Consider the following 16,865-nt stretch of genomic DNA (forward strand, 5'->3'; position numbering starts at 1 on the left):
TGCACAGTAACCGTGAGAACAGAATTGAAGTCACCACATTGATTTAATAATTAGAAGGGCATCAGACAAAAGAGGATAAAACAGCTCAATCTCCTGATCAGGGCTGTTTTTAGCAGAACCACGTGCATGACACAGTACACAGGAAACCCCCTCTGAGCAGTTCACTCAGGCTGGTGGGACACTAGGGCAGCTATAATACACATCTATATGTATATAAGTACCCGCCACTGTATTTATTGGGGAACCGTGTTGTGTAGCTGTAGGCCCTCTCCAAAAACAATCTGATCTGCTGCTTTCAGAAGTTCAGTTACTTTCTGTCCACATGCTCTGAATTTAAATGCTGATACTTGTCTTCTTCTCCACCCTGCAAAGCAGGCTCCTTGCACAGGCGACGGCAGGACAGAGTTGAATCTGGACTTGGTTCCTCTCCCAGATGAAGTGGCTCATGCTCAGTGCAGGTTCCTACAGACGTGGGACAGCCCAGACACCTGCCTGGCCCGAAACCCAGCTCGTCTGCTCGAGATGATCACGCAGGTGCCACCTGCACCATCCCCGTGCATGGCCTGGCAGTGTCACTGACGTCCCTGTCAGCTGGACAGGGCTCTGTGTATGCGGCCACACGCCTCCTCAGCTCCCAGGGTCACCATCATCTCCGCCACGCTGGGGCCGTGCTGCAACACAGAGAGTCACTGAGCACAGGGCTGACCTGCCCAGCACGTGCCTGTGCATCACAGACTGATGCCAGCCCTGCTCAGAGGCACCTGAAGGGTTAGCACCAGAGCTGAGCCAGGACTAGGCTCTGGAGAGCTCCTGTAAAACGTGGGTTTGAGCTCTGTGAAAGCACACTGCACATCATCTCAGAACTGCTCGTTTTACCTGCTGCCCACTGAGCGCCAGCCGCAGGAGCTGCATCATGCTGCTGTACTTGGTCTCTCTGGTTTGCTCCTGCACCTTTCTCAGCTCTCTGTTCAACTCCTCCACAGTCAAGGCAGCTGCTGGCCTGGTCAGGAGCCTTTGGGAAAGAAAGTGACCCTTACACTCTGGGGACATGGAAACCCACAGGGCTCCTACCTCTCACCCCTGCCCTGTGCCAGGGCGCTCCTCTGCTCACCAGCAGCAGAGCTCATTCAAAAGAGCAAGTTTAAACTACAAAATTATGCCACAGACCTGGAAAACCACAGAAAAAGCAGTAATTCTGACTGTTTTCAGAGATGAGGAGCCATTTCTGCCACTACTCAGCTCAAGCAGCAGCACACTTACCCTAAGACCAGTTTTCCTATTTTATCTACTTCTGCAGAAATTGTTTGTAGCTGCTGCCGGGACACCAAGGGCCTGACCCACAGGTAGGAGTAATCACTCGATACCAGATTCTTCAGGAGGCTTATGTGACCCTGGGGGAGGAAAGCAAAGCTGGCAAGGCAGAGGGCTGTGCTGTGGAGGAAGCAATTCCTCAGCCTGGAGGATGGTGGCACAGCAATCTGCTGCTACCCATACTTTTCTCAGCAGTAGGACTCGCTCCACATATTCCTTTTCCAGAACATCTGGATCCACTTGCTGATCCCCATAGACGAGCTCCACCAGCCCCTGCAGCTCCCTGACGAGCTTCTGGCGCAGCCCTTGGTTCTCAATGTGACGGGTGAGGTGAATCCTGCAGCAGAGCAAAGACCTGCTTTTGCATTGCTTCGGGTTGGATCACCCCAGCCATGTTTCACAGAAATCACAGAATATTCTGAGTTGGAAGAGACCCTCAAGGATCATCAAGTCCAACTCTCAAGGGAACAGCCCATCTGGAGACTGAACCCACGACTTTGGCATTCTTAGCACCATGCTCTGACCAACTGAGCTAAAACTGTGGAACTGTTAGAAAAGCAGCAATAAACCAGAGTCAGACACTCTACAAAGAAGCATTTAGCTCAGGTGCCCCACAGGGAACTGATGATGAGGCCACCTTAGCAGCACAATGTCCTAAGAGCACAAGTGTACTTGCAACAAGAGCCTTCTGGAAGGGTTAACTCTTTTTAGATGTTATTTTCTTAGGTTATAAACTTAAGATTTTAGATCCTCCCAGCTACACCCACCCTCTGTCTAGACTTTCAGTGTTGCCAACCCCAGAGACCAAGCACAGAATGGGAGAGGAGGCAGGAACTGTTTGAGCAGAAATTTATGGTTCCTCTTAGCACGGCCCAACAGGTGCTGCGCCAGGACCATGCCTGATCCAACAAACAAAACCTCCGGCCAAAATCAGGTGCTAGAAATAAATTCCAATTGACAAGGTGCTTACTACATTTTAAAGCTACCACTAATTTTTTACCTGTTGAATTCTGGGAGTGCTTCAAGGTCCAGGAGCGCAGAATGGGTTGTAATTCTGCCTACTTCAAACTGGGAGATCAGCTCCTCCAGAGTCCTCCCCATCTGCTTCTCTGCAACACAGCCAAAGGGAATCACAGGGCTCCGTGCTCTCCTCGGGCACGGGGCTGGGAGCACGCTGAGCAAAGGTGACACAGGACAGCCACCTGTGCAGCGCCAGCAGCAGCAGGGGTGGCCCCTGGCAGGCAGGAGAGAAGTGGCAGCAGGCACACTGCCATGCTGCCCTCTCCCCAGGAGCTGCTCTGCTGCACAGGCACTGGGCACTGGGACGTTCTGCTTGGCTCCATCACCTTCCTCAGCAGAACCCCTCTGCCTCAGTCGGCCAGAGAAGTCAGACTCAGCCAGGAGTCAGCACTGCCCAAGCAAGATTTTATTCCCAAGCAGAGCTCTCAGAGCACAAGTTAATTTGTGATCCCCACACAGCAAGAACCACAAAAGGAGACATTGACTCAACTTCTTATGGTCTGTCGGGTTAAAGGAAAGGTGGCATAGGTGTCAGACAACACTGCAATCACTAACCACAGAATGCAAGCTTTCCCAAGACTTCACAGAGTTTCTCAGCCTTGAAGGGAGGGTTTCCCCAAGGGAGAACCCATTAAGCACCTGATTCAATTTTAATGGCTGCACAGCAGCAAAAGATTTGCACCATCCCAGCTCCTTCCACAGGAGCTCTGCAGAAGGTCTGGTGGCACCACAGTGACTGGCTGGTTATGTGACACCCATTCCCCGACCCCTTCAAACACTGACAAGGTTCTCAGCTATTAAAACAAACCCAGCCCATGCCATGAAGTCGGCATGAGGTGAGCAGGCAGGCAGGAGCCCGTGGCAGTACCTGCGAAGCCCGAGCCGCAGTTGGTGACGATGTCCAGCAGCGCCTCTGGCAGGAACCCATCCCGAGCAAAGCGCTCCAGGAAGATGTCCCCCTGCCTCTTGGACAGCTTGCCACCGTCCTTGTTCAGCAGCAGCGGCAGGTGGCCAAACTGGGGCGGCTCCCAGCCCAAGGCCTTGTAGAGAAGCAGGTGCTTGGAAGTGGAGGCCAGCCACTCGGTGCCGCGCAGGACGTGGGTGATGCCCATGTGGTGGTCATCGACCACGTTGGCCAGGTGGTACGTGGGGAAGCCGTCCCCCTTGAGAATCACGGGGTCACCTTCCACCTCTGCCACCTCGTGCTTGTTCCAGCCGTAGACCAGGTCCTGGAAGGGCTGCACGCCCCTCTCCAGGCGGAAGCGGATGACGCAGTCCAGGCCCTGGGACAGCTTCTGGGCCACCTCCGTGGCCGTCAGGTGCCGGCACCGGTTGTCGTACCTTGGGGAGATGAGCACCATCTCAGGCGCCAGGGCTTCTGCTCAACACGGGCCAACGCCACCAGCTGTTCTTACATTCCCAAAACCCTAAGCAGACGCCTGAATTTCAGCTGTAACCCACCCACAGCATATCCAGTCAGACACCTCCTCTCTGGAGGGTGACATACGCCTCCTCCCTGCACGGGCAGGAGGCACAGGGTCAGGGACGTACCGCGGGGTCTGCTGGCGGCGCAGCGCGTCCCTGCGGAGCAGCTGCAGGCGCTGCGGGCTGCAGAAGCAGCGGTAGGCGGCCCCGCTGGCCAGCAGCGCCGCACCCGCCTGCCCGTACAGCTCCAGCCGCTGCGACTGCACGTAGGGCCCCGCGGGGCCGCCCCGCCCGGGGCTCTCGTCCGGGGGAATACCTGCAACACCGGCACGGCGGCAGTGAGCAGCCGGGCTGCCTACCAGCCCGCACAAAGGCAGTCTAATCCACCTCCAGCTGAGTCCGGTCAGCCTTCACAAGAAAGGTAAGGATTCAGCAGGTCAAAAATTAAAGATGTTTCTAAATACCTGCCCAGTTCAACATATCTTCTATTCCTTCTGCAGCTCCTGGCACCACCCGATTCTGATCTGTATCCTCCACTCTTAAAATAAAGGTTCCTTGGTGTTTTTTGGCAAAGATATAATTGTACAAAGCAGTCCTAAGGCCACCTAAATGCAGAAAACCTGTAATCGTGGGGAAATCAGAGGAGGTGGTCAAAAAGGAGACCGAGGGGAGAGTTCTAAACATGAGCTGGAAGGGCGCTGGATGCTGCCTGCGACGGCAGCGGCACCGAGGCAGGAGCGGCACCGCATCCCGGGGCACCCCCAGCTCCGAGGGCACTGGCTCTGAAAATAACTTATGGATGACTATTGCCAGGAACAGAGTCCCCAAAGTGACAAGCGGGCACGCGCCAGGACCAGCACGGCCACGGTACACCGACCGTGACCTCGCACGGCGGGAGGGCACCGGGACACGCCGGAAGGGCGAGACCGGGAGCTCCGACAGAAGGACTCCGGGGAACCAGCAGCCCCCGCACCCTTCCACAGCCTGAATTTATGTTTTCAACCCAAAACCCCGCCCCGCCGCAGCGCAGGCCCGTGGGTGGGCAGGGGCGGGGCTGCCGAGGGGTCGGTTACCTGTGGGGCTGGGTCCGAACCGGACCCGCGGCCCCCGCTCGGGTCCGGGTCCGGGTCCGGGTCCGGGTCCGGGTCCGGGTCCCGGTCCCGGTCCCGGTCCCGGTCCCGGTGTCGCCGCGCAGCGCAGCGCGCGCAGAGCTCGCGCCATCCCGCCACGCGCCCACGTGGCCGCGGCGCCGCTTCCGCCCGGGCCCGCAGCCAATCCCCGCGCGCGCCGCCGCCGGGGGCGGGGCCTCCCTTAAAGGCGCCGCCACCCGCTTCGTCCGGTAGCACGAGGGGACCGCGGCCGCCGCCACGGGCCCGGCAGCGTGGGGCAGTTCCGGTGCCCGGAGGGCTGAGCGGAGGGTCCGGCTCCCCTCCTGCCTCCCGGCGCGGCGCGGCCGGTGCTGCGGGGGCGCGATCTGAGGTCCGCCGCCGCCCCCACGCTGAGAGGCGTGCGGGGGCAACTACGGGAGCCGGCGTGGCCCAGCAGCGGCGGGGCGGCGTTTCCCGGCGTGCCCTGCGGCGGATTGTACACAATCATCATGGCCGCCGCCGCCGCCGCCGCTGATGGTACGAGCGCGGCCGGGAGCGCGGAGCCCGCGGGGCCCGCAGCCCGCGGTGTCGGGAGCCCGCGGGGCCCGGAGCCCGCGGTGCCGGTGCAGGGGGCGGCGGGGCGGGCCGGGAGGCGCCAGCGCGGGGAGCCGGCCCCGGACACGCTGCGGGCGGCGCTCTGGGGCCGGGTCGGGGCAGCTCCCGTGGGCCGGGATCTTCCTGTCCGCTCCCCGCAGGTGCCGAGGAGCCGGGCATGGAGGCGGAGGCGCAGGAGCTGCCGCTGGGCTGCGGCGGAGCGGGCGGCTCGCCGGCGGCGGGGCGGTCTCCGGACGGTGAGGAGCGCCGGGAGCCCCCGCAGGCGTCTGTCAGCAACGGCGGCGACGAGGACGGCGGCAGGGAGCTGGTGGAGCTGAAGGTGATTTGGAACAAGAACAAGTACGACGTGAAGTTCTGCCTGGACAGCACGGGAGCCGAGCTGAAGCAGAAGATCCACTCGCTCACAGGTCTGTGGGGCCGCCGCCGCCTCCCCGCGCCGCCCCCGCCGCCGCCGCCGTTCCTAATCGCTGTGCTTGCCCCTAGGCCTCCCGCCCGCCATGCAGAAAGTTATGTTCAAGGGACTGCTGCCCGAGGAGAAAACGTTGCGGGAAATCAAAGTAACAAACGGAGCAAAAATAATGGTTGTGGGCTCTACCATCAACGATGTGTTAGCAGTAAATACACCCAAAGACGCTGCTCAACAGGACGTCAAAGCTGAGGAAAACAAAAAGGAGCCACTTTGCAGACAAAAGGTAACGAATATTGCAATAATTGTTGGTGTGGGGGAGCAGTAGGATTTATGGGATTCTCCTGCAGGCACGTGTGGGTCCTGTTCCTCCTCGGGTCAGGTTGGGGGTTCATTTCTGACAGCTCAGCATTGGAAGGACTCTGGGCAGGGGAGTAGCACAGAACTGTTTAGTCTAGCAGGGACTGGGGCTTTGCAAGACACTGCTTGTGGTGCCAGGCACAGCCAAGCATTTTGGTCCAGAAATTGAAACACTGGATGGATGTTAGTGCAAATCCAGCCCAGATTAACTGTCTAAAACCTAACTATTTTTTATTGGCACAAAAGAATTTGATCTCCAAAAACTGCTCAAAACAAACACCAAGAAAGCAGTTCCCTCAGCTGTCCCAGCCCTGACAGGGATGTGGGTGTTGAATTCTCCTCTCACATTTTGTAGCACAGTGCAGTGGGGCTGGTTTGATGGCTGCTGAAGGATTGCCAGCTCAAGGTATTACCAGCCCTGTACCTTCCTTAAAATAAACTTGGTTAAATTAAGTAGTGCCTCCATGAAGCATGCTGATGGTTTTCTCTGACTTATCATGGTTCACACTCAGTGTAAGTACAAACTTATACTGAGCACCTTTTTAAAGGTGCTCAGCCAGGTGCAAGTTGTGGGTGTGGGTTTGAACGTTACCACTGCTGTGATCCATGCTGGTTTGGTGCTGGGCTGCACTGCCAGACGTGGAGAATTTCTGCCATTCACTGGATGTAACACTTTGGATTTTATACACCTGTATTTATGTGTGTGTATATTTGAGAAGGCTGTTATCCTTAGCATTGTGTTGGAGTTCCACTCATTTTGATAATTTCTTGAGAGTATTTTGGAAAGCGCGCAATGAAGTTTGAAAGTCAGTGATGCCCGTGTGACCAATGCCTGTGAACAGCCCTCAGCTGTGTCTCAGTGCCATTGGGATGTGGTCAATGGGCAGCTGCAAGCACACTGCAAACTTTAATTTCTGTTTTTATGTTGCAGCAACACAGAAAAGTGTTGGACAAAGGAAAACCTGACGACGTGATGCCTTCTGTCAAAGGCGTGCAGGTGCGTGAATAAAGCCTTGAGACGCTCAGAGTCACAAAGAGACTTCTCTGTGGTTTGAGACTCTTCCCAGTGGTTCAGTGGTTCGTTGCTGTTGTGGCAGAAAGCTGGAAGGATGGGTGGTCCTTTTGCTGAAAGAGCTGAGAGTTTGGGGAGTTTGTATGCTTCCTGGGCAGCCGTGACCGGCTGTGTCTCGTTGCAGGAGCGGCTGCCCACGGTGCCGCTGTCCGGCATGTACAACAAGTCAGGGGGCAAAGTCAGGCTGACCTTCAAACTCGAGCAAGACCAGCTCTGGATTGGTACAAAAGGTGAGCACCTCTCAGCCTTGGGGATGGGCACTTGGTGACTGGGCTGTGACTGAACTGTGTGACCTAGAAAAGCTTCTCCTCTGACTAAACTGCGTTTAGGGAATGATGTTGGTATTGCAGTGCTTCAGAAAGCTTTGTTTCCTTTCCTCATGTGCATTCTCCCAGGGCATTGAATAGTACTTGATACTCCACATCAATTCCTGAAAAACTGCAGTTCAGTGGTGTCAGCAGACTGAGGGTCCAATGTGCTGTTCCTGGCTCCAAATGTAAATGGGCATTTCTGGCATATCTCAAAGCACTCCATAAGCAGCATGGATTTGATGCCAGCAGTACACAGGGGCCCAATGGCTTAGCCAAGACTTGGAAGGAAAACTCAGAGCTGGGATAAAAACTGGGAGCATTGGCATCTCTGGCACTCTGTGTCCTTCCAGCTGAAATTATGTGAATGTCTTGTGTCAGTAGTGCACAGCTGTGGTGCTGTGCAGAGGGCTTGCTGTGCAGTGCTGCCAGGAGGAGCTGGGGATGTCGTGCCTTGCTGAGGGTGTCTGTGTCCTGGTTGTGGCTGGGATAGAGCTAGTTTTCTTCCCAGGAGCTGTTTTGGATTAGGATGGGAGCAGAGCTGATAACAGTGGATGTTTTGGTTGTTGCTGTGCAGTGCTTCCCTCAGTCAAGGACTGTTTGGTGTCTCAGATGCTGCCTGTGAGGAGGCATGCAAGGAGATGCAGGGGATTGGCCAGGACAGCTGGCCAGAGCTGGCCAAAGGAACATTTCCCACCATAGAGCATCATGGCCAGTGTAAACTGGGGCAGTTGGCTGGGAGGGACTGGTCACTGAAGGGGGACAGGCTGGATGTCAGTCAGCACTGGGGAGCAGCTGTATTGGGCATCACTGGTTTCTCTGGAGTTTCATATTTTTATTTTATTATTACCATTAGTAGTAGTATATTTTATTTTGTTTCAGTTATTAAACTGTTCTTAGCTCAAACCATGCAATTTTTACTTTTTCCCCAGTTCTCCTCCCCATCCCAGCAGGGCAGGGGGAGTCAGTGCCTGTGTGGTGCTTAATTGCTGCCTGGGGTGAAGGGACACTGGGATCCCCCACCTGCCAAGGAAGCTGTGCTCCTTCAGTTTGACTGGGCTGGGCAATATATAGCATGAGCAAGAGGGATGAAGGTGCTTGCTCACTGTCCCAGTAAAGCAGCCTCACTGGGTAGTTGTACTGCCTCCAGCTGCTACAATAGGTCCAAAGTAAGCAGAAATCCCAAAAGTTTTTGACCCTTTCTTTGTAGGACAGACTTGATTGTGAAGCTTTTTTCTGGCTTTAAAACCTCTCTTGGTGCCAGTTGCAATGATTTCCTCCTGGGCAAAGTGATGGAGCAAGGCATTGGGGGTGTTTTTAACTCTATAGGTTGGGCAGGCAGGTTTTTCTATTACTGATCCCAGATTCTAAATCCATACTTAGTATTTAGGGGATTAATCTCTTCCATCACCCCCCAGATGAGTTTTCAAGTGTAGTGTTTCTGGGGTGTTCTACATGCGTTGCTTAAGCTGTGAATTTGGTTCTTCCTGTAGTCAAGTGTTTCCTGTAACCTGTTTCCCTGCTCCCCCGAATCAGCAGCAGCTTGCTGCCTCTAGGGAATGGTTGTGATTGCTGGCTGTTAATGGGAAAAACTCCTTCCTCCTCTGAGAAGCCCATGGCAGAGGCCAGCAGGTAAGGGCTGGAGTAAACACATCTGGGTGTTGGCACAGCTTGTCACCTGCTGGCCCTGCAGAGTTGGAGCTGGTTCTTACCCCCAGCCCTGCAGCCTCACAGGGGTTTGTAGTCTGAAGTTTGGCACAGGTAACTGTTCCCCAGTGGCTCAGTAGCAGTTGTATAGAGGCATGGATAATGGGATTTGTCTGTTGCTGGGATACTCAGAGCAGAAATTTATTTGGGGGATGCTAAACAAGGGCAAAATGGGGTTTTACCTCATGAATGAAGTCACAGGTCTGAACAGGTAGTTCAGAGTGAACTCAGTTATGAGGCAGAGAATATCTCCCTGTGTGCTTTCTGTAGGTAGGTTGGAGGTTTTTTGGATCACAAATTAAATAGATCTGTCTCAAGAACTCAGAGTTCAGTTTCTCCTTTGTAAAGTGTTTTGGGTATTCTCTGTATTGTATCCAAGAAGATAATTTTCAGCTGATGCTGGATGCTTGAGTGGAAAGGCAGGACCTTGGAATTGAGTGTGTAGAAAGGAGTGAGGACAGAGCTGATGGGAAAGCTCTGCCCTGGACCATGGACTTTGTGGCTCTTGTCATTGCCTCTGGCTGCTGATGTTACTCTGCCATGTAATTGTAGTCTTTTGGGGGCTTCAGTTTCTCTTACCTGTTTCTTTCCCTATTTTCTCTGTTATATTCCCTTCCCTGTTCTTCTCTGCATGCTGCCTCAGGGTAAAGCCTGGCCTAAGCTTTCAGAGTTAGGGCAGTGTATCTTTGCAAGCTTTCAGGCTTGCTGTTGAGAGTTCAGTGTAATCCTTGGCAGTCAGTCCTGAGTATTCCCATACCTGGACGAGATTCCATAGGATGAGCATCTCTGCTGCTCCGAGGGGAGTTCCTTATGGGAAAACATTACCTAAAGCCTGGGATTTCCCATCACTCAGTCTAGGCCCAAATGATGAGCACTGAAATACTTCATGTGATGCAGGGGAACTGTGTGATCCAGTTTTGGATTCCTTCACACTGCTGGGTGCCAGCTGTGGGTGTGGGGGGGTGTGGTGCTGCAGCCACCACGTCCTGGGCAGCAGGTATCCAAAACTCACCTGGAGGGGAGACTGCTGACCTGAGGAGATTAATGGAGGTGGTGTATGAAATGAATATGAAATACTGCTTCCCCGCATGTCAGAAATAATACTTTGATCAATTTTAATGTAGAGAGAACAGAAAAGTTACCCATGGGGTCCATTAAAAATGTGGTGAGTGAACCTATTGAAGGCCATGAGGATTATCACATGATGGTGAGTAACAGCTCTACTTTAATCATATCCATCTGATTCCTTCATGCAGCACACACTGCTGAGGCTGCAGGCCAGAGCAGGCTGGAGGTGGATGGTGGTTCCAGCCTTGTGCACATGGGGACATGGGCTCCTCTCACACTGTCCATATTTTGGGTCCATATCGAATATCTGCAGCTGTGTGGAAATCCGCAGTGTTTTCACACAAACATGAAGTCCTTAAGCATTATTTTGTATCTTCTGACTGTGACAGTGTCAAACCAGTAAACATGTTCACAACATAGCTCATGATTTCTTAATGGTAGGGATATTTTTGGTACCTGGTTTAATTCCTTGATTCTGTGTTATTTATATGAACAACAGGCCTTGATGGAGGTTAAGAAAAAAGGGATTTGATGCTGTAATATCTTTTCATACCTGTAATTTTCTGAACAACTTGCATGGGATCTAGCAAAGTTATATTTCAGAAGAGAACTGTGCTAATGTACTGAAGTTTTAGCTGTTTATTTTAATCCATGGGGTTTTTTTAAGGTCCAGCTTTTCAAAGCACAGTAACTAACTTTTGATGTTGAAGTAAGTTTCTTTTCTATAAAAGGTCTGTTTCTTTCTTTAGGGGAAGGAAAGGGAAATATTTTTCCCTCCCCCTAAAGTCATGGCCTGCAGGAGGGTGCTGCTCTAGTCTCTGTCCCAGTACTTGATTTTTGATCACCCGTGTGAGAAGAGATCCTCTTCAGCACATGTTGCAATAAACTTAGCCCACAGCAAGGGCAGAGGCTCTGGCATGCCATGGTGCCCCTCTCCTGGGCATAGGAAAGAGGTTGAAATAGGACATTATGTCTAAATATAAAATCCTGTGACTATAAAAACATGGTCATTGTCTTGTTTAGTTCCTGTTTGGCTTCTCAGCTCTGAGGTTTCTTTGGAGACTCTGAGTTATGCTTCAGGTTGTCTACCAGAATAATTTCCTCATGTTCTTGAAACTGGCCAGGAGTTCTGGTTACCGTTGTGATGTTGTAAAAGGGAAGAGCTCGTGGTTTTCGCGTGCTCTGCAGCTCTTGTTCTCTGCAATGCTCCTTTAATTGCCCACCAAAGAGCTGTGGAATGCCCCGAGTGCTGCGGGGAGCAGCAGGTGGGACAGGCTGGTCTGGTTTGGCAGTGGATGAGCTGTGCCTGTCCACTGGCACCAGCTCTTTGTTCCCATGTGTAAATGTTGTCATTTTTAATTGCAGGCATTTCAGCTGGGCCCAACAGAAGCATCTTACTACTGGGTCTATTGGGTCCCAACTCAGTATGTGGATGCAATCAAAGACACGGTGCTGGGGAAGTGGCAGTATTTTTGAAAGCACGCTCACCTCTGGCACAGGAAAATGACACAAATCTAAGGACACTGCTGGGAGAGGCCTCCAACATCCCTGGATGTGACAGTCCTGGAACTTATTATTAAAACATGCTAAACGAGGCATGGATGGAAGCCAGAGGTGATGTTCTTTCACCATTAGTTTACTTTTAACTTAAAGATTTCACCATCCCTTTTCTGCAGTCAGCTTCAACCATATTTAAAGCAAATACAATGAAAATCAATAAATCTTAATTCACAAAATATTGTGTGTAATACACTTAAATCTGCTGAGAGTTGATCTTCCAGTTTAGTTTTAAAGAGAAAATATTGCAATGTATTATTGAGGATTTTTTACATGGTTTGAACAAAACCAAATATTTTCATAATCTCTCAGTTATCAGCATTAGACTTACCTTAGTTACTTGGTTGTGAAGGGGACTTTGAGGGGCAGATTTTTAAGAGCCAACTGTAGCAGAGCACAGCGTCGCTGTTCGGTGAAGCCATATCCTGCTGGCCCTCCAGGGCAGCCTCCACTCCTCGGTAGCAGAACTAATTCTTTGTTTTAACCCAAAGATGCCCTGCTTGTTTGGGATTTTTCCTGGCCTTTTCCCGAGTCTGGCAGCTCCAGGTTGGTCTGTGTAGCGTGTTTGGAGCAGGTGAATTCTGCAGGGATGTTTTGTCGTGGCGGGTGACCCAGTGCTGCCAGCTGCTCCCTCCCATGCCTGGTCAGTGCTTCACCTCCTGCCCTGGCTGCTGCATTTTGGGAGCATTTTCTTGCTCATGCACGTTGCAGTCCAGGATCATTTTGCAGCTGCTGCATTGACACTGAGCTGTTGGACTGGGAACACCCTTGTGCTGCTGGTGTGAGCAGGGGGACACAGAGGAACACAGGGAACCACAGAGAACTTCCTGCCCTGTCTGGGGTGGGGGCAGGAAGGAAGAGAGAAGCTCAGAGGCTGTTTTGGATTCTTAATAACAGCAGCAGTCTTTGTCAGCTGGATTTGAAAATTTGTAGTGATTGAATTCAGTGAATCGTACTTTAGTTTAACCATCCAGCAAGGGAGGTTTTGAAATGTAAACCACCTCCCAGCTTTTCTCCTGTTCCAGTTCACAAGGAGCCCTCACACCTCATTCTGTCAGAAGGAACGTGCTGTGCCTGGGGCTGTGGTGCTCTGTGTGTCATGCCAGCCATCCATGTGCCATTTCTCTCAGGTGTTCTGAACAGAGCCCTCAGCCCTGCACAGGTGCAAAGCCCATAGCAGCATTGTGCAGCCAGGCTGGAGCAGCTCACACATCCCTGCTCTGCATCAGCACTGGGGCTCCGTGCTGCTCCATGCCAGTAGCTCAAAGCCATGCAGAAACAGCCTTTTAGCAACAGCTAATCTGAATATGCTCCATGTCTGCTCTTCCCTCTCCTTCAGTTGAAGCACAGCAGTGCAGATTCCCAAATGAGTACTTATTTTACTTTTATTTTACTTGAGAGACTGGAAAACACATTGGCTTTCTGGTAGGTGTTGAGGTCACATATTTCCCTGTAGCCTCGAGATAGCAGCTTTTAGTTTGCATTTTCTGCTTGAACAGCCATGCAATATGAGTTTTAAAGGTGTTTCATACCCTACATAAAATCTAGTGATGAGCTTGTTGCTCCTGTAGCTTGGGGTATTTCCTTTCTGAGTACAAGGCAGCAGCAGTGTGTCCTGACACGCGTGGCTGGGCCAGGAGAGCTGTGTCAGCTCCCTTGGCAGTCCCCTGGAGCAGTGGGGGCAGAGAGGAGCTGGCCTGCCTTTACTGGTGGCAATGTCGCGGGTGAAACACAGCCATCACACGTGCAATTTCCTACTTGTCAGTCCTGGTGTTAAGGCTGAAATTAACATTTTGTTACCTGGTGGAAGGTGTGGGCACTACAGGATAAGGCAAAGGGGTGACACTGGCTCTTTCTGTCACCTGGGGCCATGTTGCCACCTTGCTGGTTCTGTGATATCAGCTCCCATTTGTTCCTCAGCGTGCTCAGACCTGTCAGTGCATCTGTTTCTGTTCCGTTTCCTTTCCTGTTCCTTCACCCCCTTGCTCCTGGGGAGGGCAGGAGCAGTTGTGGTGCCTGGTGCCCGAGTTCCAGCTCCTCCCCAGCTCCTGTGGCTTCTGTGCAGGACGCAGCGACCGGGTGAGTAACTCTGGGGCCAGTGGGGACAGGCACTGACCACTGCTGGGGCACAGGGCAGCGCCACACCCCGTGCCAGGGGCACAGCTGCCCTCTCCTGGGCCACGCACAGCCCAGCAGCTCAAAGGAGACTCAGCACAAACCCCTTGGTTGCATACAGATTTTAAACATGAAGAAAATACCATACAGTAAGAAAATGTGATCCTGTTTAGGTGCTTCCTTGCAGGTTGGATTTGATTGGAAAAATGAAATTGTCTCATTTTTTGTTCTACATGTAAAATTTGAATTAAAATACAGGAAAGTGACTTATAAATGCTTTAGTTGGTGTTTGTTGGCTCAATATCCCAGATTTCTTGGGACCTCTTTGAAATGAGTTATTCTAGTTGAAATTAGCAGCGCTGCTTTTAAGATCCTTTCTCTTTGGGAATGATGTGGAGTTGTGTATGTTCTGGCATACCCCAGTTTTTCTAAGGCAGTTACTGACATTAAGAAACACCCTGTTTTTAGTGGGATAGTGCCACAGTTGCCTCTCAGCCATTGCCTGCCTCTCTCAGCTTTGGATTTTGCTCTCTGGTCACTGTGACCATCCCAAGGCAGACTCAGCATAACCAGTGATCCCAGGGAGGAGTTTGGTGCTCAGTGAGACACAGTGTGTGAGTAAATTGTGAGTACACTCAGAACTTGGAGTTGGTGATAAAGATGGTTCTGAGATCTGACTTCTGTTCATTCTGTGGGCAGTTACCAGTACCAGCTGCACAGATGTGTCTTTGTTAAATCACAATTCACCAGGGTGCTCCCAGCAGCGGCTGCTTCCTGCTGTGTGTAGGTGATTCCCGGGAGCACCCCGGGCTGCCACTCCATATGAGGCTGCACTGAGTGTTTTCTGGGCTTGCAAATTGCAGGTTAAAGTATTGGTGAGGCAAATGCAGGTCCCTGCAGGACACAGCTGGTGTTTGCTGTCGGCTGCTCCCAGAGCCCAGGCAGTGTCCCCTCCTTGCTGCCATCTTGGGATTCCTCCTGCCAGTCCCCCAGCTCCTTCCCTACCTTGTTCCATGACACTGGGTATCACAGCTCACCTCTGTGCCATCCCTTCCCCCTCTCTGTGCCCAGCACTGCAGATTTCTCCTCCTCTGCTTGTCCCAAGTTCAGTATCCTTTCCTCTGTTGTGCATCCCAAGTGTAAGCAGTCCCAGGATCACTGCTTCCTTGGGAATGCACAGGTGTTGTTGCTCAGCCTGGTTGGGGTTTGAACAGAGATTGTCTTGCATGAAGAGCTTGTGTTACTCGCATGGTTTCATACCAAGTTTAAAGTCAATTATTAATTTCCATTAATGACGTTGATGAGGAATGTGTAACTACAGTTAGGGTGTTCTGGTGATGGAAGAGAGGGATCTGGATTCAAAGGAGATAAACTCAGCACCACCACACTGTGCTGGTGCCACACACACCCTGCCCAGCTTGCCCCTGCTGGCTGGTGCCCACTGCTCCGTGCTCTAAGGGCCAAAGAGAAACAATTCCTTGCTGCTGATGCCCAGGTGCCACGGTGGGGTCTGCTCTGCCCCTGCCCACAGCCACGGTCCTGACCCCGCCACTGCCTCGGGCACAGTGCTCCCTGCTCTGTCCTTGCAGGGCTTGTTTCCAGACTCCCCTTCCTTTACTCTCCTTCCTTTGTAACTTGGTTTTTCCAGTGGAGCCGTTTTCACCCTCAGTTCTGTCCAGCACCTCTCCCCACCTGTTACGATGAGGTCGCTGGCATCTTGTTTTGTTAGTGAGTGTCCTTGTCACCGGAGGGGACCAGGAGAGCCTAGCAAGGCTTGAATGAGACGTGGCCATGTTACCTTCTAGCCAAGGATTCGTCTTGGTACTCATGGAAGTTCACTCTGTCTTATCCATACTCAAAGTGATTAATTCTTTGGTTTTATATTTTAAAAAACCAACTTAGATATTTGTGTTCACTGCAGATTTATTTTAAATTGAATATGTGAGTACCATGTATTATGGTATTTTTAAATAATCTATTGCCTATTTTGGGGGGAGGGAGATGACAAATATTTAGTCTTAGATTTGCACTGCTGGATTTTTTTAAGTGTAACCTTGACTGGTTATCCCGGTGTTTTATTCTGTAAGATTAGTCTTATGAATTAAAGTTTGATAATTAAGTATTTCTGTGTTTGAGTGTTTCAATATTCTGTACGTACTGAGCTGCTTCCTCCTGCATGAGCAACTGTGAGCAAAGGGTTTGTAGTTTCTTTGCAGGAAGATGGACACAGGCCTGAGTTCAGGGGACTCCACACCTGGTCAAAGCCGTGGGTGCCCGTCTCCCACGGTGGGGATTTGGATTCTGCTGCCCTGTGCCACTGCAGACGCACGGGCTGTGAATTACGGGATGGTCTCTACCTCCCTGCCCAAAGCCGGGCTTTAATCTGCTTTTGCACCGAGCCGGGCCGGTCCTGCTGGGCTGGGCTGGGCTGGGCTGGGCTGGCTGCGGTGTCACAGCCCCACTGCCACTGAACAGCCCCAAGCGGGTGCTCGGAGCAGCCCCAGTGCTGGGCGTGTGGCACGCTCGGGATTGCCGTGCTGAACCGGCCTGCTCGGCCTCGCTTCCCCCTTTAGACACCTCCTGTCCCACCCAAACCCCCATCTCAGAGGGGTCGGTAACCCCAGTTTGCGCTGCCGTTCTCCCAGCTGTGCCCGCTGTGCTGCCCGGTGCGCCCTGGCTCTCGGGGCCAGCGGTCAGTGCAGGCGGGGTCCCAGCGCAGCCCCCGGTGCCCGCTGGCCCTCGGGCCGAGCTCCCGGCACACGGGGCTGAGGGGGTCTGCGAGGGGCGGCAGGAGCCGGCTCCTCCACCGCCAG

The 16,865-nt window shown here is 52.6% G+C and overlaps 2 protein-coding genes across 2 annotated transcripts; one reads left to right on the top strand and one right to left on the bottom strand.

Moving 5' to 3' along the window:
- Positions 1-24: 24 nt before the first annotated feature.
- Positions 25-4,982, bottom strand: EARS2 (glutamyl-tRNA synthetase 2, mitochondrial). The gene is made up of 9 exons (XM_071444751.1): positions 4,830-4,982; positions 4,221-4,376; positions 3,883-4,072; positions 3,200-3,672; positions 2,312-2,420; positions 1,495-1,648; positions 1,261-1,391; positions 877-1,012; positions 25-671 (listed from the first exon to the last, which is right to left on the bottom strand). Exons 1-9 carry the CDS (start codon positions 4,975-4,977, stop codon positions 588-590), a joined length of 1,581 nt encoding a protein of 526 aa, XP_071300852.1. The 5' UTR covers positions 4,978-4,982; the 3' UTR covers positions 25-587.
- Positions 4,983-5,233: 251 nt separating this feature from the next.
- UBFD1 (ubiquitin family domain containing 1) lies at positions 5,234-16,174 on the top strand. Its single transcript, XM_071444752.1, has 7 exons — positions 5,234-5,381; positions 5,600-5,866; positions 5,943-6,151; positions 7,157-7,222; positions 7,422-7,527; positions 10,437-10,519; positions 11,746-16,174. The coding sequence occupies exons 1-7, from the start codon at positions 5,354-5,356 to the stop codon at positions 11,854-11,856; spliced, it is 870 nt and encodes a 289-aa protein (XP_071300853.1). The 5' UTR covers positions 5,234-5,353; the 3' UTR covers positions 11,857-16,174.
- Positions 16,175-16,865: the final 691 nt, after the last annotated feature.

Source organism: Agelaius tricolor, unplaced genomic scaffold (assembly GCF_023055355.1).
Source record: "Agelaius tricolor isolate 1412-34295 unplaced genomic scaffold, bAgeTri1.0.p SCAF_19, whole genome shotgun sequence".
Classification (NCBI taxonomy): Eukaryota; Metazoa; Chordata; class Aves; order Passeriformes; family Icteridae; genus Agelaius; species Agelaius tricolor.